Source organism: Pavona decussata, unplaced genomic scaffold (genome assembly GCF_977016875.1).
Source record: "Pavona decussata unplaced genomic scaffold, jaPavDecu1.1 SCAFFOLD_38, whole genome shotgun sequence".
In the NCBI taxonomy this organism is placed as follows: domain Eukaryota; kingdom Metazoa; phylum Cnidaria; class Anthozoa; order Scleractinia; family Agariciidae; genus Pavona; species Pavona decussata.
Window position 1 is genome coordinate 1,072,815 of NW_028145460.1, and position 27,868 is coordinate 1,100,682.

A 27,868-nucleotide genomic window follows, 5' to 3' on the forward strand; every position below is an offset into this window, starting at 1 on the left:
GTAAGCGAGTTGCAGGTTTGATTTACACGAAACAATTCGTGTCGTAGGCCTGTCGTAAGCTTGTTGCATGCGACAAAGGCGTACCGTGTAAATCGCCCTTTACGCAGCCGCCCTCCGCGGGAAATGAGGCGAGAGTAAAAACAAAGATGCTCTCGCCCCATTTCCCACGCAACCAAACTTCAGAGAACGCTGAAAACCCCATGGAAACGCTTGTTACGCAGGCTACTGCGTAGGAGACTTGCGTGACAGTTGTTGACAACAAGCCTAGACATAATTTCTAGAGAGATTATAGACATTGATTGACACCTTTTAATTATAACCTGGCAACGACCAATCATATTGTCTAATGCACTAGTATAAAAACAAGTATTCATTTCCACGTGTTCAGAGTAGCTCCTACACGTCTGTTGTAAAAGCGATCTTGCCTATTCGGCTAAGTTAAATCGGTGAAACCCTAGTGGACGCACGGGGCTAAGTTCGCAAAAGTACATATTGGTTATCAAGTTCCGCTATTTTTTTTTTTTTTTTTCAATGTTGTATTTTTGAATTAAGTTTCAATTTTAAAAATTGTTTGAAGCCTTTGGAGCGGTTGGCATTGGAAGGCGAAAAAGAGACTAATTAGGCCCTGTTCAGATTAGGCGCCATTGCCAGGGCTCTGTGCCTGGGCACTATAAAGGACTTTGTTCAGACTCCTTGGTGCCCAAGGAGCAATCCTGTTCTCCTTCGTCAGTTTAGCACCCGCCATTTTGTTTGCTGTATCGTAAGGAGGCATGAGCAAAAAACATGGGAACTGACAAAATCATGTCCACACCAGTGCCCGTGCCCAGGAACGGTGCCCGAGTACTACCCTTGGAGGTAGTGCCCGTGCCCGGTGCCCAGATTTTTGCTCAGGCACCGACAAAAAGCTCTGTTCAGACTAGTGCCCGTGCCCGAGAACCAGGAACCGGCACCTAGTCTGAACGGAGCCTAAGGTAGCCTCACACGCTCTTTGGGCTCGGGAGGAGGGGGTGGGGTGGATGCGTGACGAGCCCAAGGAGCGCCTGGGTAGGAGTGTAAGGTAGCCTCGACCTCCCGAGAGCATGCATTTCCCTGCGCGAGCCACGCTCTAACTTTCCAAGGAAATCTCTGGTAAAAGGAAATTGAGTCAAGTACAGTCGAGCCTCAAGAAGCGACCACCCAAAATGCCAAGATTTACTGCTCGCTTACGGGAGGTAGTCGCTTATGAGTCGAACCAGAAGGGGTCTCTACCGAGAACAGGTCTGACATATCTACTTATTCGAAGAGAATTGATTGCATACATTTTCCTAGTTCCAATACGAGCAGTGCTAGGTTGTCACTTAAAGTTTCTCGTAAACTCTGGCGAAGAGATCAGATCACGTATCAAGTGGTCGCTTACAAGAGGTTAAAAACAATGAAAAATTTTAATGCTATCAGCTCAAAAAGTGGTGGCGGTCGCTTATGAGAAGTGGTTGTTTAGGAGAGGTTCCAATTAACGGGCTTTGACCGGGAAAAATTTGGCGTCTTGGATAGGTGGTCGCACATGGAGGTTCGACTGTATATTAGAGACTATTTGGTTGTCTATCCTTGGGTTGTCCGTAGGGAACGCGGACAATCGGAAAGATTGTGAAAAGTTTCCTAACAAATCTTTTAGAGTGACATACAGTTTATTTTGCAGCATTCTAATTTTATTACAATGTATCGATCGTAAAACTAATGAAAACATATATCATAATGAACTCTTGAAAATAAGCGTGCATGATATTCGTTTCTCGTCTTTTCGAGAAAATTCTATACCATTCAAACGGATATATATATACATTCACTGAACTGGTGCTTCATAGCTTGAATTCTATTTACAAACTTATGAAAAATTATTATACTATCTCTGTTACAAGTGCCATGTTTCCTGTGGCATCTCTACAATACCGCCCGATTGCTTCTTCGGAAGCTTTCGGTTAATTGTCGCCTTGTCGTGATCGGTCGGCTTAACTTCGAGATGCTCCCACTGAAATTTAAAATATTTCTACAATAACCTTTTTCTCATGCAAGTAAATCTAAATTCCTGCGCCCGTTTGTTAACATCACTGAAAAAGCTATATTTGATAATTAACATTTACAAAAAGAAAAAAAAAACCCTTATCACCTTTTCTCAAAACAGAGTCCAAATATCTTGAGCCAAAACTAGCTTCCCTTGAAGGTCTTCGACATGCTGTAAAACCTTCAAAAAAGAACAATTTTTCATTTCCTTTCGAGCGCTCGAGATGTCTGGATTCTGCGATTAAGTTTTTGGTCTTAAATCAATAACTCTGGTGGTGGTAGGAATTTTAAATCTCTCGATCAGCAGAATTACTGTTTTGACGTAAGGTAAGGTGCAACCTTTGCTGAACGTTTTTACATCACAATGAAATGGCGTTACATTTTACGACAGTTCCATTATTCAGATATCTCAACGACTTTTAGAATGGATCATCTTCCTAAAAAAGGCTACTACATAAAAAAAAACAATCACTTCCGCCTATACTGAAGCGTACGTCAGCGAACAATAATAAATTCGCTGTATCTATGGCATAATCCAGAGTCTTCCTCAAACTTAGGTGAGATGGACTGGTGATTTTTGTCAAGCCGACAATCAAACCACATATGTAATCTTAAAGGATTTCACTTTGGTGTCAGAAAATAATATGCATACGACACGGTCACGTGACCATTCTGTACGGATATTGTCAGTTGTCGTCAAGGAGACGTCATATCTCCGTTCAGCTGCGCCATTTGTTCCTGTTGCCACCTCGATGTCCGGATTTTGTCCTCCGGCGTTTCCTTGTTAAACATTTTGAGTTTGTCCCTAAAGTGCAGGTTCTCAGGTTTCTTGGAAACAAATTGATTCTCCGATTTCTCCTCGTCCGTCAACGACATCCTCGCCAGGCGACCGCGGGCAATTTCCGAACCATTCAACTCGTCGCTATCCAACCGCGCAGGTTTCGGAGCGTATTGAGGCTGGGAACGAGGGGGTCCGTCTAGCACATTTTCTTGGGATCCGTATCTCGCAGGGGCAGGGCTTTGTTGGTTTACCTCAAAAGGAGCTGGATAAGACACAGGACGCGGTTTCCTTGGAAACGTGGCGTAGCTAGGATAGGCCGACGATGACGTTATTGGAGGCTGACGAAGTGGAACTCCCGAACTGGAGTATGCCGTGGGGTAATCCGGTGTATCCCGAGGTCCCTGGGGCTGAACAGTCATCCGAGACGTGTACCCTAAACTTCGAGATCGCTCACCACTGAGAGCAGCGTAACGCTCGAAACTTTGCTGAGATTTCATTGGAGGCGGGGGTGGGAAGTTATCGTCGTCTAACAACTCATCAGGCGGTGGAGGCGGGGGAGGTGGCGGCGGAAGATCATCGTCATCATCAGGGAGGGGTGGTCTGATGGAATCTGGGACTGCATCTTTTGGAGCTCGCGTGTTGACGTACTTGATGCTGGGGGCAGGCGTGACTCGTGCTGTATAACCAGACGGTGTTCCGACCACATACGAAGGGGACGCAGGATCACTTATCTCAGTCGCAACATTGGAAAACGATACTTGCTTTTTGGGTCTGGACGAGCTAGAATTCTTAAGAGCCGACACAGGTTCCGAACGTCGCCGATTGATCTCTTCGTCGATCAATTTCCGTCTCCGTTCGTAATCGGCGGTAGCCCGATTCTTCAGTTCATTGACGTGTTCCTCGGTGGAAGGCTTGCGCGTTCTTCCATCTTGAAGCTGCTGATCCTCAAGCTGTTGCTTCCGTAACTGCTCCTCCTTCTCTTTGACAATCCTCTGCTCCTCGAGTTGCTTCCTTCGCTCAAAGTCTCGCCTGACCTCCGCCTCTCGCTGTTCTTCAGCCAGCTTTCGCTCCTGCTCCTGTTTTTGTCTCTCGGATTCGCGCCGCAGCCTATCCTCCTGATCACGCCGCTGTTGTATCTCCAGTCGCTTCTTATTGCGTTCTTCCTCCTCCTGCATCTTCTTCTCCAATCTCATCTTTTCCTGATCAATTCTCTGCTGGTCTCTCTTTTCTCGCTGCTGTCTTAGCCAATCCTCTTGTTCCCTCTCGCGCTGTTCCTGTATTCGCCGCTGAGACTCTCGCTGTTGCTCGCGGTCCATTTCAAACTGCTGAATCCGGCGCTGTTGTCTCTCGCTATAAAAACACAAAAACACACGACTTTTGAGTTTGATTAACACAAAGCAAATCATGTTGTAAGCCCGATATGTACTTTTTGCATGCAAAAGTTATTTTTGGTAGAAAATAAAGCAACGCACAGTTTATTTACACTCTAAAGTCGTCACCGAACCACGACTAAACTGAAGATGACTAAATTTGTCGTTCATATCAGCAAGGTGAGAACTGAAGTAGACTTTACGGTGGATGCGATTATAAATGTGACTAAGGGTGTCTTCTGTTTTCGGTAGAACTAGCCGGCCAGACCGGTCTGTTCGTAAACGGAATGTATCAATTTTAAGTTTCATGCTTGTCTTTCGGATCTCTTCAAAATAGCGCGTACCATTTTCGGAGTGATCATTTTTCGATCTCCGAGCACTTACCCACCCAACCATGAGAATGAACACACACAAAGACCAGACCACAACATGCACTGGGAACTACGTCCCCTACTCTTTGCGAACAGTGAATGGGTTCTTTAACGTCCCACAGAGTTATTTACAAACAAGGGTTGTGAGACGGGGCCTACGGTTTATCGTCCTTATCCGAGAAGACTAGAAAGTCTAACCATCTGCAGATGCCAGAGCAAAGGCAGCACTTTCTCCTCAGTTATTTAAAGACCCAGAGTGTTGGTTCGGCCGGGGTTTGAGCCCGGGACCTCCCGCACGGTAGTCCGTTACTCTACCAACTGAGCTAACCGGTCGTCTCTTCAAAACGACGCATTCGATTTCTGGCAAATGGAAAGCACTACAAGATACCTTCTTTGCCTCTCCTCTTCCTCATCTTTCTGTTGCCGTCTTTTCTCGGCCTCTTTCCTTTCCCTTTCCCGTCGCATGGTCTCATCCAGTAGCAAGTCGATCTTTCTTCCTCGCTCCATTCTTTCCTCTTTATCTGGTGAGTGGTACTTCACACGTGTTACAGACACCAGTCCCCCAGCGGTCCGTTCCTATGGCAACAACAAGGCATTGGTTAAATCTAGGAGAAACATAAGCCTGATTGAGAGTACAGAGATCACTTCCTTTACTCTCATGACTTGCAAGGTTGACGAAGTAGTTATAATTTAAGAACAAACGAGACGGTTGACACAATTTTGTGAGCCGTTGTTGGTCGTATTAACCACCTCAAAGTGGTCAAAAGTTACCATTTCTAGCGATTGAGAATTTCATAAAAATTTGAAATAGCTCAAACACAAGTCTGTCATGTATTCGCTTTATTTCAAATCTGTTAAATCGTGATGGAAATCGCTGAGAGATGTTCAAGTATAATACGTCACTTAAGACAGACCCTTTTGTCATTTCCTTATGACTTCATGTTTGACAGAATCATGTGTTTTGGTAAGAATTTAGGTTAGGGGACACCTTGTGATTGTCTATCATACAGCCCATCTTATTTGCGTGCATTTCTGGGCAAAGTAACTACTACTAAAATACTTGCTAATCCTGCCCAGGGGAAAATGTTGGCTCCGCGTCAAAAATGCTAAGCCAAAATACTGAGAAACGTACCTTGACAAAAATTTCTAACGAGTTCTCAAGCTACTGACAAACTGAATATTGTATTTGTTCACTTGATTCCATACTTTAGCCTCGATTACGTGCATGAGAATGCCAAAGCAAAGCATCTTGTGCGGTGAGATATAAAGGGAAAAGGATAAATGTGAACTGAGGTCGTTCATTTAGAATTGCCTCCCAATTCAAGTGCGCAAACTGCCGAAAACTGTCTTCGAAAGGAAAATTCGTTAAATGCTCTTTGCAATTTTTGATGCCGAGCCGGACGTGTATGTTGAAACATCCACTCTTCCTTTTAAAGCGCCAAAATATCTCGGCTAACAAGCACCGATGAACTCTAAAATTTTGAAAACAATTTGAAATTTACCGGTCAATTGTATAATTTTGTTTATTTTTATCATTCACCAATTTATTTCGGTGATCACTTTCTATGTGAATGTCTGCTAATGTTTTGTGAAATGTCTGTATCTGTAGACAATGTCTTTTCGTATCGACGAATGACGTGTAAGCAGAACCCACCTCGATTACCCTCAGCTACCTGCGGGTCGTGCAGTATTATGTGACTGTCTATAATTCAATAGGCGATTTTCAGATGACGTTATTTTACTACAACTACCTGAATCCTCTTCGTTTTTCCTTTCTGATTTAAATTTTGTAATCCCAAAGAGGTTTAGATAACTATCCCTAATTCGCAAGAGAAAACAACAAACTGAAGGATTCTCGTAGTTGTACTAAATAACGCCATTGTGAAAATGACCTACTAAAAGTCTTGTCTTATGCTCTCCTCAAACACAAACAAGGGAGTCATTTTGAAGTAGGTTTGGAATGTGATCTTAATTATCGAAAAATTTGGTGAACTTGTACATGAAATCGAAGTTGGTTTAAAGCGTTCAACCCACTTCGCAGTGTTGGAAATCGAATAAACACTCTTTGATACATTACTTGACAAACTGAATGCTATCTGCTTGACTATTGACCGAGTAGGGACATCACAGTAAAGAAACACGTCGCTTTTTCGCCAATTACCATCATGCCAATGGTAGCTACCAAAGTGAAAACAAAGATCACGGAAGAGAAAGATTTAAATCAGGAATATTTTGCCACACTCAACGAAACTGAAAAGGTACGTTTTGCATTTATAATTGTTTTACACCATGTTTAAATGATCAGCCAAATAAACGCAATAAGCAACTGAGGTTAACAAGCTACGAGTTTTGTACAAGCAGAACCTATTCCTTTTACTATTATGAACTAAAGAGATCTTCCACTCCCCCGAGAATTTCTCGTTCTATCCGTTTTCGTTTGTTACTCGCACAAGCAACCGCCTACCATCTAACAATCACAACGTTGCCTTTCGTGAATTTTCGAGTATTTAAACGAACAAACAAAAACTTCTTGCTGCGTCGATTCTTCAAGAGTAACGTCGAGACATGGGTTAACCTCGAAATGAAATCGAAAACAAAAATTTCTCACAGAGGAAAGAGTTGCCAGAAATCTCAATCCACAAAACAACATCGCTAGAGTACAAAATTGACATACCTGTCAGGCTTAACGAAAATATTAAACTGTTCGGTGCGGATCCTTAAATTATACTGATGAAATGAGTATAATGCTGAAAACAACATGCAAATGAGATCCAAGAGGCCGTGATTAAGCAATCGAAAAATTTGCATAATACGAAAAAACGACTTGCGTCACACCATTTTAACCAATCAGTGCACAGCTAAAAAAAAGGGACACTAAACTAAATATATCCGCAGCGGTGACAAAATCGTTTGCAGCGTTTTCAATTTCAACACATTTTGCCCCAAATTTTCAGAAATTTTGGGAAAGGATAGAGGTGAAAGACGTTGGGATTAAAAAATATATATATATTCAAAACGACAAAATTTCAACCAAGATGGAAGTCAAATTGTAAACAGGTGTTTTCGTATTAAAAGAAAAAAAAAAACAGCTTACGTACTCAAAATTTCTTCAACATGCAGCGAAAATGAGTAAAAATTGTTAATTTCATCCTCAAACCTAACCACACAGCTTAATCCGAAACACAAAGAGTAAAAAGTAAACGAAAACCTCGAGTTAGATAGGAGGAGAGGAAGGGGGGGGGGGGGGGGGGAATAAACTACTGCATGTGGACTTAAAACGTTGATTCATAGCTCTCCATGTGTGGTTACACCAGCAAGCATGGTACAAGAGCGGGAAGCGACAACGTTATTTATTTCATTCAAGATCATTTTCTTGTCGCCTTGAAGCAAGATTTGCTTGCGAAAACAATGTTTCTCGAACGGATACACGAGGAAACGTGCTTCCGCAACTTGATTCTGATTTCACGGCTACCAGTTGGAGTTATAACTATCGAGATTCTACTCTACAGGCAGCTATATTATAATGAGAATTTACCTCTTGATCACCAGCCGCCTCCTTTCTCTTTCTTTCCTCCTCAACACGCTTCTGAAATTCCCGTTCGACCTCGTCAGCCGACAGCGATTCGATAAGATCCAGATACTCTTTGCTTCCTTTATGTCCCGCTCTCAGCCGCGCCTGCTCCATGCTGCGTAGCTGCACCTGTTCTTCCTCCAGCTGTTTCAGGTGATCTTCTCGCTCTCTTTGTTCGTCTAATTCCTCCTTTTGTAATTGGTTCATAATACGCTCCTCTTCAATTCGTTCGCGTTCTTCACGTTCGCGTTCACGCTCCACGCGTTCGCGTTCCGCGCGATCACGCTCGATACGTTCAAGTTCTTGGCGTTCTCTGTCGCGGCGCTCACGTTCCAGACGTTCTCGTTCTTGCCTTTCACGCTCCACGCGTGCGCGCTCCCACTCTTGCTTTTCGCGATCTAATCTCTGCTCTAGTTCCTGTTTTTCCCGATCCAAACGGTCTTTCTCCCGCCTACCATACTCCTCTTGATCTCTCCTCTGTTTATCCAAATGGAACCGCCATGCTCTTTCCTCTTCTTCCCTTCGTTCTCTTTCTTCCCTGTCTATTCGGTTTAAAGTGCTTTCCCTCTCCTCAGCCACTCTTGCTTCCTCTTGCTGCCAGCGAGAAAATTCGTCTTTTTCGTTAGGTTTCCAGTTGTCGGGCGGTCCGCGCGCTTTTCCATCTGGTTCGCTCCCTCCAAGTCGCGAAGTTTGCGTGCCGCCCACACCAGCCTGGGATTGAGTGACCATGATGTATCGGCCAGAGCGTGAATTGCGGCTGTCTATGCGGATGGGGCTGGACGGAGGCTCATCGGGAGACTTATCCTGAGGACGCAAAAAACAGTCAATTAACCTTTGTGTTTCCCAAATAAACTATAATCCTGGCCATTTGGTTCATGGACATTTTTAACACTCTTTGGCGGCACTTTTCTTTGCATCAGCAGTATTGATGTATTTGCTATAAGTCGCGCATTAACGTACTCCCCCCCCCCCCCACAGACACACCCTGTTCATTGTTGAGTATTATTAAAGGGACAGTATCACGCTATTTTTAGTAACACATCGAAAATCGGAAAGACGCTATTCGGTTGATAGCAGCCAAGATATAATGACAAAATTCCATTAAAAGACTATCAGAATGCAAAGAAACTATCCAAGGATATTTTCGCCTGCAGATGATCAAGATAGCGAGGGGTTCAAATTTTGCTGTTGTAACGCACTAAAAATTGCCGGTTGTACTATATTTTGGTTCAACCTTTCGTCTTAGAATCACTATTAATATTTCTTTAAATTAGCGATTGAGAAATTTATTAACACAGTGTTCAAAGTTTAAATTTAGTGAAGTTTGGCCAAAAATCATGATATCTCCCATCGATCTCCCATGATACTGCCCCTTAAATACTTGTAACCATTACACTACATTCAATTTGTCTTTGTTTGTTAACATTGTAAGGGGGAGTGGGAGTGGTCCAGAATGGCCTCAGCGAGGCCTCTGTATCGAACGATTTCGCAAGGATTAGAGGGTCTTTTGTAGGCGAGACATCTAAGGGTTTGAGGAAAACAACCACCGATACTATCAGAGCATAGCAGTAAATGTAATGCACTCATTAGCATTTTCAATAGCACGTGTCCAGCATTTGTTCTTGGTTCTCGTCCCTGCTCCGAGAGGTTTTTCTCCAGGTACTCCAGTTTTCCCCTCTCCTCTAAAACCAACATTTCTAAATGCCAATTCGATCTGGAAAGTGGCCCCAATTAGTGCTCTGCGCTAAATACAATGACGTTGAAATAAAGTGATTTATTTTTATCCTAATTCTAACATTGCTCCGATGCTTTCTGGGCAAACCTCGATTCCATATTTGACTTGGTTTGCTTTGTGTTCACGTTTCAGGGATTTAACAGAGAATGGGATCTTGAAAACTTTCAAAAATCTATCTCTTGAAAGTCCCGGAGTCATGTTGAATCAACGTTTATTTTAATAGACCCCTTGTTTTGTTACGAACCTCTCTAGGGGACCCCCTCCTGGGGGATGTTGAACCAGGTGACACGGCTGCGGCATAAACCTTGCTCCTGTTCTGAGCTACCACTTCAGGTTCTTCTACTTTCACAGTCAGAGGTGATCTCTGTCGATCCTTTTCGGATTCATCAAAGCGGACTCTGTAGGGAGAGCGGACAGGCTCAACTTGAACAGCCTGGGGCGAGGCACGTGACCCTACTGGCTTTTGACGACGTTGTTGTTCCCCGATCATTTTCAGCGCATCTTCGGCTCGTTTTCGTTCCACTTCCTGCCGTCGCCTCTCCTCGCCAAACCGACGCTGTTCTTCTATCCTTCGTTCTTCCTCTCGTCGGCGTTCTTCGTCCAATCTTCGCTGCTCCTCGGCCAGTCGTCGTTCCTCCCGCGCACGAGCTTCTTCGATTCTCCGCTGCTCTTCGGCATATCGACGCTGCTCCTCGAGTCTTCGCTCTTCCTCGCGCCGGCGTTCTTCTTCTAGTTTCTTTTGTTCTTCAACTCGTCTTCGCTGTTCCTCAAGTCGCCTCTCTTCTTCCTCTTTCCTCCTCTCCTCTTCAATCTGCCTCTGTTCTTCAGCCTGTCTGCGTTCTTCCTCCAGCCTTCTTTCTTCTTCCTCTCGGTACCGCCTCTCCCTCTCCGCTCTAATGCGCTCTTCCTCCATCCTTCTTTCTTCCTCTGCTTGACGCCTCTGCTCCTCAAGTCGCCTCCTCTCCTCATCAGCATCCCTCCTCCGCCTATCTTCGTCTATCTGCCACTGATCCTGGTAGCGCCTTCCGCCGTCTGTTTCACCCCACCTGTTAAGCGATTGATCACGATCCTGTTGCAGCCACCGACCAGGAGACCGCTGCATCTCTTGTTCTGAGATCGTGGACGAAGCTTGAACAAGGTCTTCGTTATCCACTGCTACGAAATTCTGTTGGGGGTCTGAGAGAGAAAATGCAAATTAGCCATCACAGCACAAAAGAAGCTAACGTTGTATAACGCAGCGACACCTACTGACCCATCCAAGTTACAGTCGCACCGAATGCAATTCAAGAAGAACACTTACTTTATAAATACGCAGAAAATGATACATTTACTAGTTTAGTTAGGTGACGGGGAAGCCTGAACCGGGAGTGGGTATGAGGGAGGGGAACAGAGGGGGAGGGATACATGTTATGTCTTTTGAACGAAGATTTGTTAGATTTGCTGGAGTATTTAGGTTTGTTAGGCGACCATCAACAGAAACCCAGAAAAGAAGTCACTAAATAGAAACAAAGAAGTGCTTCAAAGTTAAGTTGTGCGGCATTGATGCGATCATCAATTTTGAGCAGATCGAGTGTTATAATAATGGGTAAGTAAAACAGAAATAAAGCACAACAAAAAAATGCAATCAGTCATTCAGTCATCAGTACAGCGGTTTTCAATTGAGTGTCGTAACTAGAAACCAAAACCAAAGTTACTACTTCGTCCAATCACAGCAGGCGAAACTAAAAACAAGGCTGGACACCTTATGGTGTTTACACAATGCAGTGTTCTTAATCGCGATAGCTCTGACGTAGACGAGAACAGAAGTCCATTTGTAAGACAGAGAACTGAGAGAACTGAGAGAATAGAGCTCCATCAGGCAGGGAACATCCGTTTATGGTGTTTAGCACTGATCTACTCAATTTAGGCCTAAGCAATGATTTAAAATGATAAGCTGTCATTTGTTATCATAGCTAACTCTCTGAAAAAAGTCAAAAATTACTATTTTCGTCAGCTAGCTCTCGTTGGTCTCGTGGATATGGATAGGAGAAATGACGCAAATGACCCGGGTTCGACGCGTACACTAATTCAACTTTTTAAATTTCTTTGACCGTTTGAAATACGATTTCTTTTGTGTAAAAATCATAAGATTTCTGTTGCGTAAATATCATAAGGTGTCCAATTTTGTTAGTAACAACTGAAAGAGAACATACCTCTTGTTATCACTGGTGTTGTTTGGCTCAGCAGGGTAGCCAGGCCGTGGTATATGGCACCTTCTTTGGCGATTCGCAAGGTAACATTGGCTCCTGATTTCACCATCAGCTCCGCGGCCCTATAATAATGCACGAAGGCGTCAACTGTTTTGTCTTTATTCTCTATATTGATTACTTCACGTTTCATTTAATGGGAATTGGATGAATTCGTTCAAATTTTCTAGCTGGCGATCATTTCTTTTCCATTGAACGTTTATTTGCCGGACCACGTCCTCGGCTGTCACTTTTCGATCATGGAACAAGAGACAAAAAAAATCAAATTCCAGGACGATTTCCAAAGTTCTCAGTTTTGATTACTTCACTGTAAAGCCTTGCTATTTAACTTAAAACTTTCGTGAGTCGAACAACGTGAACAGTCCTTCAATTCACTTGTCAAACGCTAAAAAGATCAGTGCAACTAACCGCTCCTGTGGGACGCCCACCAAGCTTTCACCATTCACAGCTAAAAGCTGATCTCCAGCTTGCAAACGACCATCCTAAACAAGAAAACACAGTGATTGTGAGGTGATTAACATCAATGATACGTCATTCACATACCGCATTCCTTTGATTACGTTAGTCTCCTTCGCAGCCGTTTTTAACGGTGTCACGCAACTTTTCTGCCTACGAGGAGGAGCGTTGCGTGACGACCCTAATAACGGCTGCGTAGGAGACTAAATAGGGACTTTACGCAAACACGACGCAGACGGCAACGAAAACGTCAAAAAAGAAAAGGCTTAATGAGCTAAACAATGCTGTGCACGTGCATTACAAATTTTGATACATTTCGTCGCCATCTTCGGCCAAACAACAACGTGAAATGCCCAAATTCAAGGTTTTGTCGAGAACGTGAGCACATGACAGTAAATTTTCATTCTCTGTGCTAACTTGAAGACCATTTCCATCAGTTCTGTTACTGGATAGTTCGGCCACATTGTAGAAGGTGAACGAATTGGAATAAGCGCAAAGTAGTACAAGTAACGCGAAGTTGTATTTTCAAATAACGTTTTCGTTGGCGTTGCCGTCGTGGTTGCGTAAAGTCCCCAATGTTACTGAGCCCTCACTGTTCTCCATATATTTCTTATATTTTATAATTGGTGATAATTTCCTTTATTCTCATAACCCTAGTGTATGATTGAACAGAGATAATACAAGAAGAAATTATATGTTGGTCACTTTTGGGACTTTAAAAGCTTAAATCAAATTCAACGCTGCTGAAATAAGGCCCAAGTCTGAAGTAATACTAACCTTTGCCGCGGGGCCATCTTTCACAACCTGTTTGATGTAAATTCCAAGCTTGTCTTGTCCAGCTCCCTGAAGACAGCAAATGTGAAATAAGTTAGTAAACAACATCTGTAGTGAATTAAACTACGTAGACTAGTATGTAACGTACTCGGAAGGATCGGCATCATGGGTGTTAAACATGTTTCATTAATAATTGATAACCAACCTTTGCAGCAACAATGCTCAGTCCCATGCCCCCTTGTCCTTTGTAGAAAGAGACGTCCATGATTTCTGGAGTCTGGGAAAGGAGATTCAGAAACCAGTTACAGCTTCTTTATCGGGCCAAGACCTCAAGCAAAACTATTCACTCGTACACAAGTCTTGATTGCATGTGGTTCAACAATACATCTCATTTCATTATAAACGATTTTGCACAAAATCTTGTCTTGAAAAAGAGGCTACAAACAACATCATACAAGACCTTGTCCCGGGATCTTCACCATATTCTCGTGTTTGATATACTGTATTATGTGATAAATTATTGTAATGAGAAATATTTAATCCCATCTGGGATTAAAGGGTTAATAACTACAGCTATTCACCTGAGGGGATCTTGGTGCCACATCACCACCTGAGAAAAAAGAAAATGATGTTACGTATGATGATTAATTTGTATTAGGAATTTTAAATTTTTACCTAGTATGCCATTGATGTTTTTTAATTTGTGTTAGTTATTTTAATAATTTTTAGCGTGAAATACCTGCAAACTTGCTGGTCTCACAAAAGCTAAGCGTATTTTCACAATAAACTACTACTATCTACTACTAAATTCATACCTGTAATTGTGCATGTTACATGTTACATATACTTAGTTATCAACTGTATATTAATCGGGTGCAAGTACGCATGTTCTCACCTGTGTCTTTATGCTTCATATGATAAACAGTCCACAACCCTGAAGAAGCTGGCTGGAGAGTCAACCGGCAAAGACCTGAAACAAAAGCAACTTGTTTAGAAAAGAGTTAAATCATCAGGCAAATGAGATCAGACACAACATGCAGGAACTAGGAAGCCAATCTTATTGGACCGTGACAATGTCTGGGGAGCGTCATTTGCATTTAAGACTCACCAATGCCTGCAAGGGGGTTCAAAAACTCCCTCAGACCGGATGGAACTCCGCGGATCACTTCACAAGAGTACCTATCCTCGGGGAGAAGGAATGGGAGCTGCAGCTGAGGATCCTCTTCCAGTGTCACCTCTTGGCCTTGGTTACGAAGGAGCTCATCTGCTGTGTTTTCAGCGACGGCCACAACATTGTTGATCAAATCCCTGAAAAGACACATCACAAACAACATTGTGTTTGAGTGGTGATGAAGTAAAGTACTTTACAAATTCTGTAGCATGCAGGACACATCACACATAGAAAGATTTCATGTAATACAGTGACCAGTGCACAGTGTTTCTTTGTCCCTTGACTATCATTTTGACACTTCTTTAAGGTCTTCTTTGATCTCCATTGCTATCTAATAGTAACACTGGTACAATACGTAACAAGAAAAATAATTATTTCCCTCACAGCCAAATTATACGAACCTTGGAATGTCCAGTTCATCAGGAGCTGGACGGTAGTTTTCCAGCAGGGCACGAAGCTGCAGGGAGTTGAGTTTGAAACAAGCTGATGATATATTGTTGATATCGCTGTGAGAATTCTTTGGTGACTGGAGCAAATGAGCAGCCTAACAAGAGCAGAAAGAACTCAGAAGGTGAACTTCACTGACAACTGATTAATGAATTATGTGGTTGTAAATTCAGATTAATTTGTGAAAGATTGAAGATTAGTTTTTCATTAATAAGTTGTCTACTAGTTGCACTGGTAAGTACGATGTAATGTTGGACTACATTAGCCTCACGGTTGTTTCATCTACACTGTAGCTAGTGCAGGAGATCCTTGACTCTGAAACAACCCAACTGCTTATACAAGTGCTACACCATACAAATGGCTGAGTCAGCTGCCAGTTCAAGAACCAGACCACAAATTAACCCTAACATGCCAACAAGATTGGCCCTCCAGCCTGCAAATGTCGCACACCGCATTACAGTAATCTATCAAACTAACTTAAATGCTGGACTCTGAACCCTCCCACTCACCTGTACTACACGGCACAAGTGACAGTCAGCTGCAAGTTCAAGACCCTGTTTCTGGGCCCACGACTCCACTCGTGTCAGTCTCCTTCTCAGTCTGTGTCCCCAGTCCCTGGTGCAGAGACCCAACTGAGGCTGCAGAACCAGTTTGTTAAAAAGCCACATGTTAACGTAGTGGAACAACTGTGAGAACACTTGGATGGTTAAAGCAGCATTGACTCTGCAGCGGCGTAATAAAGACATGGCAGAAGACAAGGTAAACAGGATGTCTGATATGGTGGGTTTGCCATGGCGTCTTCGACCACCTTAAACAGAAAAAAAGCAGAAGACATAGTTGAAGCATAGCATAGTTGAAGCTGCACACTTGTTGCACAAACTATGTAAGCATATATTGTTAGGTACGAGGTGGCCTCAAATATAAGCCTGGTGGTTTCTAGAAATAAACGCAATAAACGTCAATGGTCAATAGTCAATAGATGGTGCAAAATGTCTCACAATGGTCTATATAGGAAATTTTGGTGAATTGTTTGGAGTGACAAATTTAGATGAAAAAAAGCACAATGTGAGGCCCATGCAAGTTAAAGCAGATAGAATTCCCAATGGCCATCACATTTCAAACTACTCAGAGTTTTAACTAACAGACAACAAGAATGCGAGACTTTGTCTTGTTAATGACCAGATACTTTCCAACTTCTTTAAAGTCCAATGAATGCCTTGCATTTTATTTTAGAGAAAGGTATGACCAAGTTTTGTTCCCCATTGAAAATGTTCTGGTACTATACAATTCAGAGGCAAGAAACATTAATGTTGTTCCCGTATAATGCAAATATCTGGAACCATTATCAGGGTGCAAAATATCACCTGATACTTAGCTCATGAGGCTGTCGGCTGAGTTGGCTAAAATCAGGGGATATTCTGCATGATTGAGCAGGATAATTTGATTTATTATTCAACATATTGATAACAAAGCACAGTTTTATTGCAAAAAAGCTGGAAACGATCTTTGTGTTGAAAATTACTGTGCATATATCGCAGGATATCTGTTGACTATGGATGATGAATATTCAATGCACCATGAACATATTATTTGGGCAGTGTTACAATGCGTTGAAAAATAAAGGTACAAGTACCCAAAGACGATAGTGACAACAGGCCTTCACTTTGTTTACATAGGTTGTTCACAAAATTTAAGGACTAAAGGAGTTTATAATGTGAACACAAACAAGTCATGTTCTTCTACAAAGAAAGGCATCACTAAGCTTACCAAGCCAGCTATCTCCACCAACAGGCCTACCAAACTGTCCATAGCTGAAGCTCCGCTCTCCTGCCATGTTATCGGGAGCATCAGGGTCCATCATTGACTCAATATCACTGTCTTCCATGTCGGCATCCTCAGTGATGTCTATGAATGCTGACATTAGTGTGCGTAGCTCCTGTTCCACGCACTGTACAAGGTGTCTGAAGGCCATCTGAACTGATTGCGCAAGTACCTGATGGCTTTCTTTCAAGTATGGCGATATGTCAACATCTTGCTTCAGGAAATGCAGAAGTTCTGACGAGTTTGCCATCCAAAATGCCAGGCTTCCAGGAAGCTGACTGTTCTCCTAAAGGTAAAAAAACAACATATAGAATTAATGTCTGTAAACGTACGTGCATTATGCATGAGCCTTACACCTGTGGGTCTAAAAGTTCAACAGTCCGTGAAATGAATTTCTCATTTTCTGGGATATCCTAGGAATTCCATTCCCAGAAATTCCAAGTATGCAAAAATTAGTTGTGCTTGAATGGGCTTGGAATTCTTGGGAATTTCTGGGAATGGTGTATTAAAGATCTCGTAACTCTTGGAATTCTGAGGAATTCCCAGAATTTCTAACCTAACGATTAGCTTACCCCACCTCCTGCATACATAGTAAACTTTGTTCAAATTGCTAATGATTCACTCAAAACATTTGAACAACTTTTGAGAAATCTGTCAACTCAACCCAAGAATGGAATAGTCACATAAATCATGTCACTTGCCACAAGTTGTGTCCACGTTTTTTGGGGGGAAAGCCCTGTGAACAGCAATGACTTTGGTTGATTCCAAACAGATGGTGCAACTATGCTTGCTAAAGAAAGGCTTAATATTGTACAAGAATTCAAATATACAGTACAAAATAATTGAATTATCAAATATAATGTACCTCCACTGTAGAGCGCACTCTGTTGGCAATTTTCTGAACAGTGTGGCTCAATCGCTCACTGCGCTGATATCTTGTTAGTTCTTCCCGATAAGCAGGTGATGTGCGGTAGCGGCAGCACATGTAAAGCGTATAAGTTGGGGCCAGCTTAAAGTGAACTCTGTCACCATTAACCTCACTGATGAGTGCGGCAAAGAAAGCATCTTCTCCTGATTCTCGGAACTCCAATCTTGCTGGAAGTTTGTCACCCATGCCGTCACCTGGAGAGTCCGGTGGGGTGTGAATTATCTGAGGGGGCTGATCCTGGCGCTACAATAACAAATTCAGATTAAACAATATGCCGACTCTGATCTCTTATTTTAACTGCTGTGGTGTTTCTACATTGATGTGTCATTCCAGAAAACAACCATATCCCTCTCCCTCCCCCCCCCCCCCAACACAAACACACACAGAAGGGATTTTTATTCTAAGGCCCCTACCCATCTGGATGTTCCAATTTGGCTTCATACATTAGTTTTAATGTTTTGACCTTGGAATCCCACCCTCTCCACCCCCTGGAATTTCCAATCCCTCCTGTGGGGAGTATGGATATTTTCTGGAACTACACAATGACAGAAATTTTGTTCAATAGTGGTGCTTATTATTAGTGCTTGTTACTCGAGACCATCATTATAGCCAGCCACCAGAGGCTCAGAGATACAAAATGACCATTGAAAAGAGAACAGCAATAGCACCAGGTACTAAATTCCTTGCAGAATCATGCTTCAAAAAATAAATATGAAAACTGCATTCTGGATGGGTTTATGAAATCCCAAATTGATTTCTAAAATAACTTAATAAGTAAAGTACATGCGCTGATTGGTCAATTAAGCATTTACTATTTGGACCAGCCGTTACACATTGATTTTTGTGAGAATATAATTCTGGTTTCATAGCAGAGTTTTCTACCGTTATGAACAAAGAAAATGCGTCCAATGTCCAACAATAGACTTGCAGCTGGAAAATCACAGGATTAAGCCAAAATATGTTTTTCATTGATAACGCAATGTACATGTAAAGTAGGATTTGTGTCAAATAAATGTCAGTAACTCAACTACAAAAAGTTATATTTAAAATTCTCATTTAGACTGTGTTTTAAAAACAAATAGTTAATAGCTCAATGAGTACTAATAAGTTATGGATGCACTTGGGAGGTTTGCCAAGCACACAAGAAGCTAGAGCTTTAGTTATGCTTAATTCTTTTGCGCTTAGCATCCATAACTTAATAGTACATGTTGAACTGTTTACCGTTTGTTCATTAGCAAACATGAATTTTTATCATTACTGCTGTATTCCTAAACAGTTCCTGAATAGTCTCCTGAAGGAACCATTATGAATACAATGTTTTAAAAATCCCCTTGGTCACTACCCTGTACATAAAGTAATAAAAGTAACTTTATTTATGCAGCACCAAGGCTGGTATCCAGGGGGGCCTTGCATTTAAAATTTACAATGGCCACTTAACGTGCACCTAACCCCCAATTTTTTTTTTCTCTTAAATAAATCTTTGCACCTGTTCGAAACATATTGCGCTATTTGGCACCTATTTTCAACCAAATCTTGACTTTTTTACGCTGTAAAAGTTACGAAATCTAGCCATCATCTGTCCCATGACTGAGCTAGCAAGGGGCATGGATCTATTCCTTACATGATGTCACAAACTGCTTTGCATGCATTGTCACAAAGACTTAATACAATGCAAATCACTTTGTGACGTCAAGTAAGGAATAGACCCATGCCCCCTACTAGCTCGGTCATGGGACAGATGATGGCTAGATTTTGTAACCTTTACGGCCTTTAAAAAGTCAAGATCTTGTTGAAAAAGGCACCAAATAGCGCAATATGTTTCGAACAGGTGCAAAGATTTATTTAAGAGAAAAAAAATTGGGGTTAGGTGCGCTTTAAAAGATAAGACTTCATTAAAAACTGTTCCATTGGATAATGTAATTTCAGAATTTTATTTGGCTTAGAGGCCATGGAGTGTATTATACTATAAGTATTTTTGAAATTTGAATGGAGTTTTGAGATTTACATGTCAGCTTTGAACATTGTCAGCACGATTGTTAGAGTTCCCATAGAAATTTCCCTTGGGCTAGTTTATTGATGGTATAAAGCTATGAATTTTTCTACATATTAATAACAAGAATAACAATTATCATTTCCCAAGTATATAATTATTTTGAATCTTTTTTTCACTTAATGCGTCTTTTTTGGAAAGACTTCCAGGAAAAATGTTCAAGATTCCATTCAAATGGCGGACATTACAAAAACAGGAATCCGAATGTTCATTTCATTCTCGGACATACTGGTCACGTGCGACGTAAACTGATAAATAAAGCAAATAAAGTTCTTCTTTCTAGCAATTATTATTCTACTTGCAGTTGTTGGATATGGGATAATTATAGTCATCTCCACATGTAGAGTTGGCTTTCTATAATCTTATCCTGCTTGTAAAATAATCAATATTGTTTATAACAGAGATACTGGACAAACTTACTGGCTTCTCATTTGTGTAAGTCTCAACTTCACCATCTACTCCAAAGGTTGTCTCGAACATGCCTGATTCATGATTATTCTGCTCGTATTCTCTATTCATTCCTCCTGGTCCAGGCCTGGACAACAACAAAATATTCTATGTCAACGAGGGTTTGAAATTTACAGTTGTCCAGATATCAGAAACAATCATAATTATTTTACAATGATGACCAAATCAAAGAAGATGGTTGCCCATTGGACGACCATATTTTCAGGTATGAACCTCTAGGAGATGGCCTAGAAATCCTAACTTTCTTTCAAGATTTTTCCATATGAAGAAATGGTAGTAATAAGCTTACTGACAATTTGTCAAGTACAATTTTTCTGTGACTTCCACTTATTCTCTGTCATCTTGTTTCGAGTTTCACTGCTGTGCAATAATACCTAAATTCTTGAAAATTCCTGGATATGCAGAAATCTTTGTGAATATGGCCTTCCTATGCAAAATGCTGAACATTTTAAAGAACATCACCGGACTGTTCCACTGTATCTCAAAAACTGTTGCTTGTAAAGTGCAAAACACCTCCATGCAATCATACATTTGTTAAAGTACTCAGTAATTATAACATGTTGTGTTTATGAGACTTTAATTAGCTGACCAGCTTGTCAGTGTTATTACTGTACCTGTAATCTCTTCTCTTCTTTGAATCAGTATCACTATGCCCACTGCTAACACTTCCGCCATCAAGAGCTGGTGAGCCAGGTAACTTAGGACTCTCTTCGTAGGCTGGATCACCAAACTTGAAAGTATGAAGCCTGCCAAACTTTACCATGCTGCCATGATTAAGCTTAGTTGACTCATAAATCCTCTTGCCATCCACGTAAACTTCTGCATCACCAGTTGTTGGGGTAACCGACACAATCCCGTCCATATTGGTTATCACACAATGGCGTGGAAGGATGTGTGGCTCAAAAAGCTCCAGATAGCTGCCTCCAGATGACATGGATTTCTCACTGCCGACTTCAGTTACCTCCATAGGTAGTCTGTGTACATTTGCCCTGTAATCCAATTCACGGCCATCGGAGGACAACTCCCTCAAATAAGGGAGAAGATGTTCAGGGAATGAGTTTGCAAGTCTTTCTCCTATGGCTCTATCTGGTGTGTTATCAAGAGGTACCCTCGATGGAGATTTTGATCTTCTCTTCTGTTTTCTGTACTGCGGCAAGTTCGCCCTGCGGCGCAAGTGGAAAACAACATGCCCTTGATTTTTAGGCCAGGTAGCTGCAATGGCTAGTGGATTATCCTCGTCATGGACGACCCTCTCTTTACCTAGTGTGTTAGTTCCATTGGGTCCTTCAGGTGGTATATTAACCATGACAAGGCAGTACTCTTCGGGATTTTCTTTTTCCATCTGGTATTTCTCCAATGCCTCCTTCACAACGTGAGTTGTGGGGTCACGCATTGAAACAAGTAGAGTCTTGTACGGAATCTCAGGCTTCAATGTTTCCGCAAAGATTTTCAATGTGCCTCCACTGTCTGCCCCTCCTTCACTACTCTGAAATTCTTGAAGCTTCTTTTCAAGCTTTCGCTGGCGACGCATTTTCATGACAATTTCAGGGTTAGAAATGCTCCTTGTGAAGCTAGTTTCGGGAAGTTCGTTGTATAGTGTTTGTGCAATTGCAGAGTCGTCGCTAGTTTTCGTGGGAGATGAAGGACCAAGTATTTTAGCTCGTTTAGCTTCTTCCTTTCTTTTCTCTTTGAGTTCCTTCTTTTCTCTTTTTGACAATTTCCTTTTGAAGGTCTGTCCAGGGTCATTTTCAGTGTTAAAAACATTAGTAGTGATGAGCTTTTCAGAATCACTTTTCAACAGAAATCGCCCCTCTCTGTCATCAGTCTGCCATGAAAGTTGAGCAACTAGAGGCCTTTCATCTTTCCCAAGTTTCCTTGACTCTGTGGAGAAATTGTAAAGCTGATTAACAGAATAAATTCTTTGTTCTTGTATTCTGACATTAGGCCAACAGGAAATGAAGTAAATTTATGTTAAAACAACTCTGAAAATGGTCTGGCAGATAGAAGTATTTCCAGTTACAGTTGATCATATACTGGACCCCACATTTATGTGTGGCTGTCCTAGAAGCACATGTCTAGTTAAATTTTTGGAGGATGTGATACAATTCTTGCAAGTCTGATGCATACAAACCTGTCTTTAATGCAACTCGTTTATGAAGTATAGTCAAAAGTCAACAGGAAAACAGCTCATTACAGTACATTTTTTATAACAAGTTTGTTTCATAGTTCTACCAGAGGGTCATTTGTTGACACTAAATGTTCATGAACTGAGTGAAAAAGACCGCAGGGCTAAAAACTTCCACTTGTCTGCCCGTCCGAGACGGGTACTCTCGTATCTCGGACGAGTGGATTTCCAAAAGCACTTGTCCTACGGGACGAGTAGAGATTGCCTAAAAAAAGATGTTCTTTTCTACTGAGGTCTGAGTTCCCAAGCATTTTGGACATTGTAAACTAGCCTGAGTTTCGCGAAGTTTGGTTTCTTTTCACGGCAACTTTCCCGTTTTCGCTTCTGTTTTCCGAGAATATCTGGTTCTGCTGTTACCATATATGGAAATGACGACCTCGTTTGAGACAAGGTGAACGATGCGATCACCGTTGTGGCAAGTTTTGTGATTATAAAGAAGTAATAAAACCTGTGAAAAAATATGAAGAAAGTTGAATTCGAAAATTCCAACCAACATTGTGTGCCGCAGGTATCCAATCGTAGCCGATAAAGTGAGCCGGCTTTATGTCGGCATCAATGGATCGTCCGCCACTGATTTTCGCCGTGATACTCTTGTGAGTCACAAGAAGAGCCATTCTCATTACTTTTGTTTTCACAAGCTAAAAGGGAAGAAAAACCAGAGCAGGCACCGCTACAGCGAATAAGCTGTAAAATTGACGAGGAGTCAAAGGAGTCATCTTAGATCGCAGTTTTAATTAAGCAATAGACCGCACTTTCCAGAAGTTTACCAGCGTAATAAAACCACGCGGGATGTTTGGAGAACACGAGAAAGCTTGTAAATCACGAGCCGCAGGCGAGTGATTTACAAGCTTTTCGAGTGTACTCCCAACATCCCAAGTGGTTTTATTACGCTGGTAAACTTCTGGAAAGTGCGGTCTATTGCTTTTATGAAATAACTACTTAGACAAAAACACTTAGAAATCGGCGCTTTTTATTTTGTAACTTGATCAAGTTGTTTATTCTCTTCAAATTCATCAGTAAGGCGGGAGAACCAATCACAAATCGGGATCTATTTTGAGCATAAACCTGTTGAATCGCCGAAGGTTGAGCGAATGAATGAAAGTGTTTTTTAAGTTAAATTACTGTCTAACTCTCACAAAAATGTGGCTAAAAAAGGTTAATGCCTTGGCGAAAGAATGCTTTTTATCAGCAGATAGCAGTTACTGATGAAAAGCGGACAGCGGCTTGGTGAGTGAAAAAACTTCACTTGTTTTGAGCTTGGCCAGGTCTTCTTTTTTCATTGCTGGTTTGTGCATGGTGTTTTGCATGCCTTCTTGTGTTAAGCTGTTTAATTTTGGCGTCAAGCATTTGGTTTGAGAGGACAAAACGTGGGTCGTGAGTGAACCTTATTCCTAAACTGTGTGGTGGTGTGTTTAGATATCTCTCAATGCCATTTCTTATTGACAGAAGAGTCGCACGGCTGTAATTTTCGCCTTCTTTATTTCTTGCTTCGGCGTAAAATTGCCTCAGATTCCTGTCCAGCTCTTCGACCGCCATTTCCGCCAGACTTACGCCAATAACCTTTTGTTTACTCCACTCTAGGTGAACAGAGAAAGAGGAATTGTGATTTGAGCAGTTAATATCAAATACCTTGTACTCGGGTTGAAGTCGGTTTTATATTGTTTTAAACGCTTCAAGTTATTTGTAAACAACTTGACTTTGGCATAACCTTCAATAAATTACAAATTTTGTACTGTTTATAATAATATCAATACTGTTTGAGCCGTTTATTTTATAAAATAACAGTTTCAGTGAAAAGCCAGGCGAAAAGATTATTCATGTAATTAAAACCAACCTGTGAATACGGAAACTGCCCACTGTGTTGCCTGCTTGGTTTTTTTGGCTTGTGCATTTTCGACGATCGAATCAAGTTCTTCGTTTTCCACATCGGCAAATCTTCTCTTTTTGCTCGACCTTTCTTCTTCTGCCTCAGTATTTAAGCTCTCCTTTTTAGAATTTGGCTCCGAATTTTTATTGTGCGGCAAAAGCACATCAAAGCCTGACAATATGTCGAAGTTCGGAAAGTTTTCGTCGAGCTCGTCGGCCATTATCGAGAAATCTCCAGCGGGAGAGCAGCGGGAGTTTACCGGTACAATAGTACATAGGTTTGGCAACTCTATTGACCAATCAGAGCGTGCGTAGTATGTTAGTTATTTTATAATGCCTCATAGATGTCCTGCATTTTCTCAAGTCGTGTATAAAGAACGTCAAGAACATGAGTGATCCCCGATGTGTCTGTATGAAATGGTGTTGTATTGAAAAGTGCAAAGAACAACATAAATTGAAGTAACTGTTAAAATAAATACTCGAGATTTGGTACAAAACAGATTATACAATTTCTACGTTTTTTATGACATTTTGTTATTCACTTTAATAATTATTTCGGACCAGTAAATTTAACTTTCGGACAACCAGAATCTGAACGTTACTCGTCCAATGGACAAGTGGAATAAAAAAAAAAGTTTTTAGCCCTGAGACCAATAAATTAACATTTTTGTTTTTAATGACATCAAATTTTCACAGTTATTCCAAACAAAATTGCGAACCAAAAAAAAAAAACACAACAATTTGATGTAAAAAAAAATTTGTAAGAAGTTAAAATAAAAGAATTTCTCTAAAACCTCAAGCAAAGAAATGTTGGATGGTTAAAATTAAGGAAAATATCATCACGATAAGAAAGGTGACTTCTTGTCTGCTGATCAAGGATATTAATAAAATTAATTTCTTCAAACTTGCCCAAAAATGTGGTCTACAAAGTACATACAATCTGTCTTTTTTGTTTCAATGTTAAATTTGTATTTTATTTTGTATTTTAAGGTATGAACTCAAAATATTAAGAACATTGACAAGATTCCCTTCCACAAGAACATCAGCAAGGCCTTTTAATATATATATTTTTTTCAAAATTAAACTCACAAGGCTGAAAGTCGACCAAAACAACCCGTAACTGAACGGCAGTTCTCATAGAAATTTGGATGCAATGAGGCAAGTTATCTCGAGTGTGTTTTCATCATCAGACATATTGTCTATCAGCCCATATGCCACAAGCTCAAGTCAAAGTGTACTAGCTTTGCTGTGTATTGAACAAATTGCCCCAGCCTTCACAAGCAACTGGAAAATTATCAATAAATTCTAAGTTACATGTAATAGAAAGAAAAAGACTCTGACCTTGACATGTCTATCAAAACAACGAGCTGCAGAACATGAAATATGGTTTTGAATATTTATTTGTTACTATTTCTGTTTTGCGTGGTGTCAATATATTACCGATATTTAGAACGTTAAAGTGATTATTATGAATAAATATACTGCATATCATGTACGAGGAATGTTGCAAGACTGACAAACCTTACAAATATAACATACAAAAACACTGCGGGCAACAAAAGCATAAAAAAATAGCCATATTACAGCTGGACGAGTTTGAAAAGCTTAGAACACACGATCGTCTACTCATAAAGAATGCCAGAAATTTCACAAACGGAAATATGAAACGTAACAAATACTAGTCTGGAGAATTTCAAATCTCCAACTGATAATATTCACAGTCAAAGCCATAGAAATCACGGGGAAAAGCTTCCCAAAGTAACAATGCATTGAAATATGCCCAAGGCCGTGATTGTTATTTTTTTTATCCACCAGCCCCACAAACAGAACTCCTGTGAATGTCTTCCTAGCGGGAAGAAAATAAGAACTTTACCCTTCCTAGTATTTTAGCTCGTCACTTGACGAGGAAGATTTTGGTGACAAATTTACCCGTATCGTAAAACTAGGCGTTTTTTCCGCTCCGGTCAAGCTGCGCTTAAACCGTTCTCGATTATTTCAATAAACACGAGAATACTGCAACGCTTTCCATTCAATGGAGTACGTGCATGTACGAATTTCGTGCTGCTACCAAATTGGCAGTTGTAATCTACAACCTGCGATGCGAAAGCAAGCGTCAAAAATCGAAAATGTTAGCTCAAGTCAGAGGCAAAAACTGAATACATTACACTTGCATCATTTGTTTCAAAAACCGATCAAAGCGGGAGTCCATGGAGAAATTAAAATTCGGCCACCGCAAGCTAGCGGAAAGGAGTAGTTCATTTCAACTTTGAAAGGCTTCCGAGCTTACCTCCGTCTGGGTGAACTTCGTAGAGTGAGTAGTTCGGATTTGTCAGCATCTTCATGTCGGGTCGGAATTTTTCCACTAGAATTCTCGTTACATCTTCGGCTGTTTCTAAGCTAGTAACACGGATACACTTGGTAGCCATCTTCGCTCCTGCATCTTGAAAGAAAAACCTCATCACTCCGCGGTACTCTAAGTCCTACAAAATGAACACACCAAATGTGTTAAAGACAAACAAGCTGCACTAGCATGGTATCTTCAAGAAAGCCGAGTAATCACGCGAAAATTCACAAAGATGCGGAGTTTAACAACCAGTAAGCGTTAAAATTTAGGCTTACTTCACTGGGCTCGCTTATCGTAAAGATATCCATTCGACTTGCGTTCCATTCCGCAATCAATTTTCGTAAGTACTCGCGTTCTTCTTCCTTCGTTCGAATGGCGTCCATGTTTGCTGGTAGTTCAAGACCAATCTATACCATCAGAGGGGAATTTTCCGACTGTTCAAAAGTAATTTGATTCGATTCGAATAACAAACACGCATTTACACACTGACGAGACTGTTTGACTTCAGATCGAAAGGCTCCATCACCGGACGTATATCCAACAGCCACCGTCAACGATTGCAAGAATGCATAATTAGCGATCAAGGAATCTGGGCGTGTGATTGGTCCACAGTACAAAAGGAATGTTTCGTCACTAGCTGCCAAGCTTTTCTAGCAGGGGTGGGTGGGGTTACGCGGCAGTTATTTTGAATTGTGCGGGGCCGAAGTTTATACTGGTGCCATTGAAATTTGAAATGCAATGGCCCAAACGATTTAGCGGTACTTTCCTCAAAGCAAATATTGAAAACGCACGCTCAGCTCTCGCCTGATTCCGACTAGATGTATGTAACGGACGTTGAAAGTTGGGAATCAGAACAATTTTGAACTCACACGACAGGATTTGAACTTTCTGTTTTTTTACAACAATGCTAATTATTCGGATTATGTAAATCAAAGTTTGTCAATGTACACGCACAATCAGAGTTATTTAAAGTTGGTCATGCAGTTAATTCATGGCCGCAAGTTGGTCTATTTTTCAAATTCTTAACACAATGGAATGTTTTTTTCCTGAGGGCCTTTTCGCCCTTTTTTGCACCCTGCGTGACCAGAAGTATTGGTATTGTGGGTGAGTGGGATCATCTATTTCCCGAAAAGAAAAGAAGCTTTGGGGACTTTTTGGTGGTCAACTTTGCCGATAGCAGCACGTCAATTCATAGCTTTTTTAGTACTATAGACTTGAAGGATTTGACTGGATTGAAGGGGTGATTG

At 41.2% G+C, this 27,868-nt stretch overlaps 1 protein-coding gene across 1 annotated transcript; it reads right to left on the reverse strand.

Moving 5' to 3' along the window:
• Positions 1-1,645: 1,645 nt before the first annotated feature.
• On the reverse strand, positions 1,646-27,171 carry LOC146483475 (uncharacterized). Its single transcript, XM_085105639.1, has 19 exons — positions 26,897-27,171; positions 26,565-26,757; positions 20,841-22,107; positions 20,179-20,293; positions 17,646-17,951; positions 16,727-17,066; positions 15,469-15,767; positions 14,914-15,056; positions 14,450-14,649; positions 14,237-14,311; positions 13,923-13,951; positions 13,547-13,618; positions 13,345-13,410; positions 12,520-12,593; positions 12,058-12,176; positions 10,110-11,041; positions 8,095-8,934; positions 4,948-5,135; positions 1,646-4,168 (listed from the first exon to the last, which is right to left on the reverse strand). Exons 1-19 carry the CDS (start codon positions 27,002-27,004, stop codon positions 2,734-2,736), a joined length of 6,801 nt encoding a protein of 2,266 aa, XP_084961765.1. The 5' UTR covers positions 27,005-27,171; the 3' UTR covers positions 1,646-2,733.
• Positions 27,172-27,868: the final 697 nt, after the last annotated feature.

Excerpts from the sequence above, each read along its gene's own strand:
- LOC146483475 (XM_085105639.1), bottom strand. The coding sequence starts at position 27,004 with ATGGACGCCATTCGAACGAAGGAAGAAGAACGCGAGTACTTACGAAAA. Across the intron at positions 13,619-13,922 it reads TGGCACCAAGATCCCCTCAG|ACTCCAGAAATCATGGACGT; the intron begins GTGAATAGCTGT and ends CTCCTTTCCCAG. Across the intron at positions 5,136-8,094 it reads AGGCGGCTGGTGATCAAGAG|GAACGGACCGCTGGGGGACT; the intron begins GTAAATTCTCAT and ends TTGTTGCCATAG.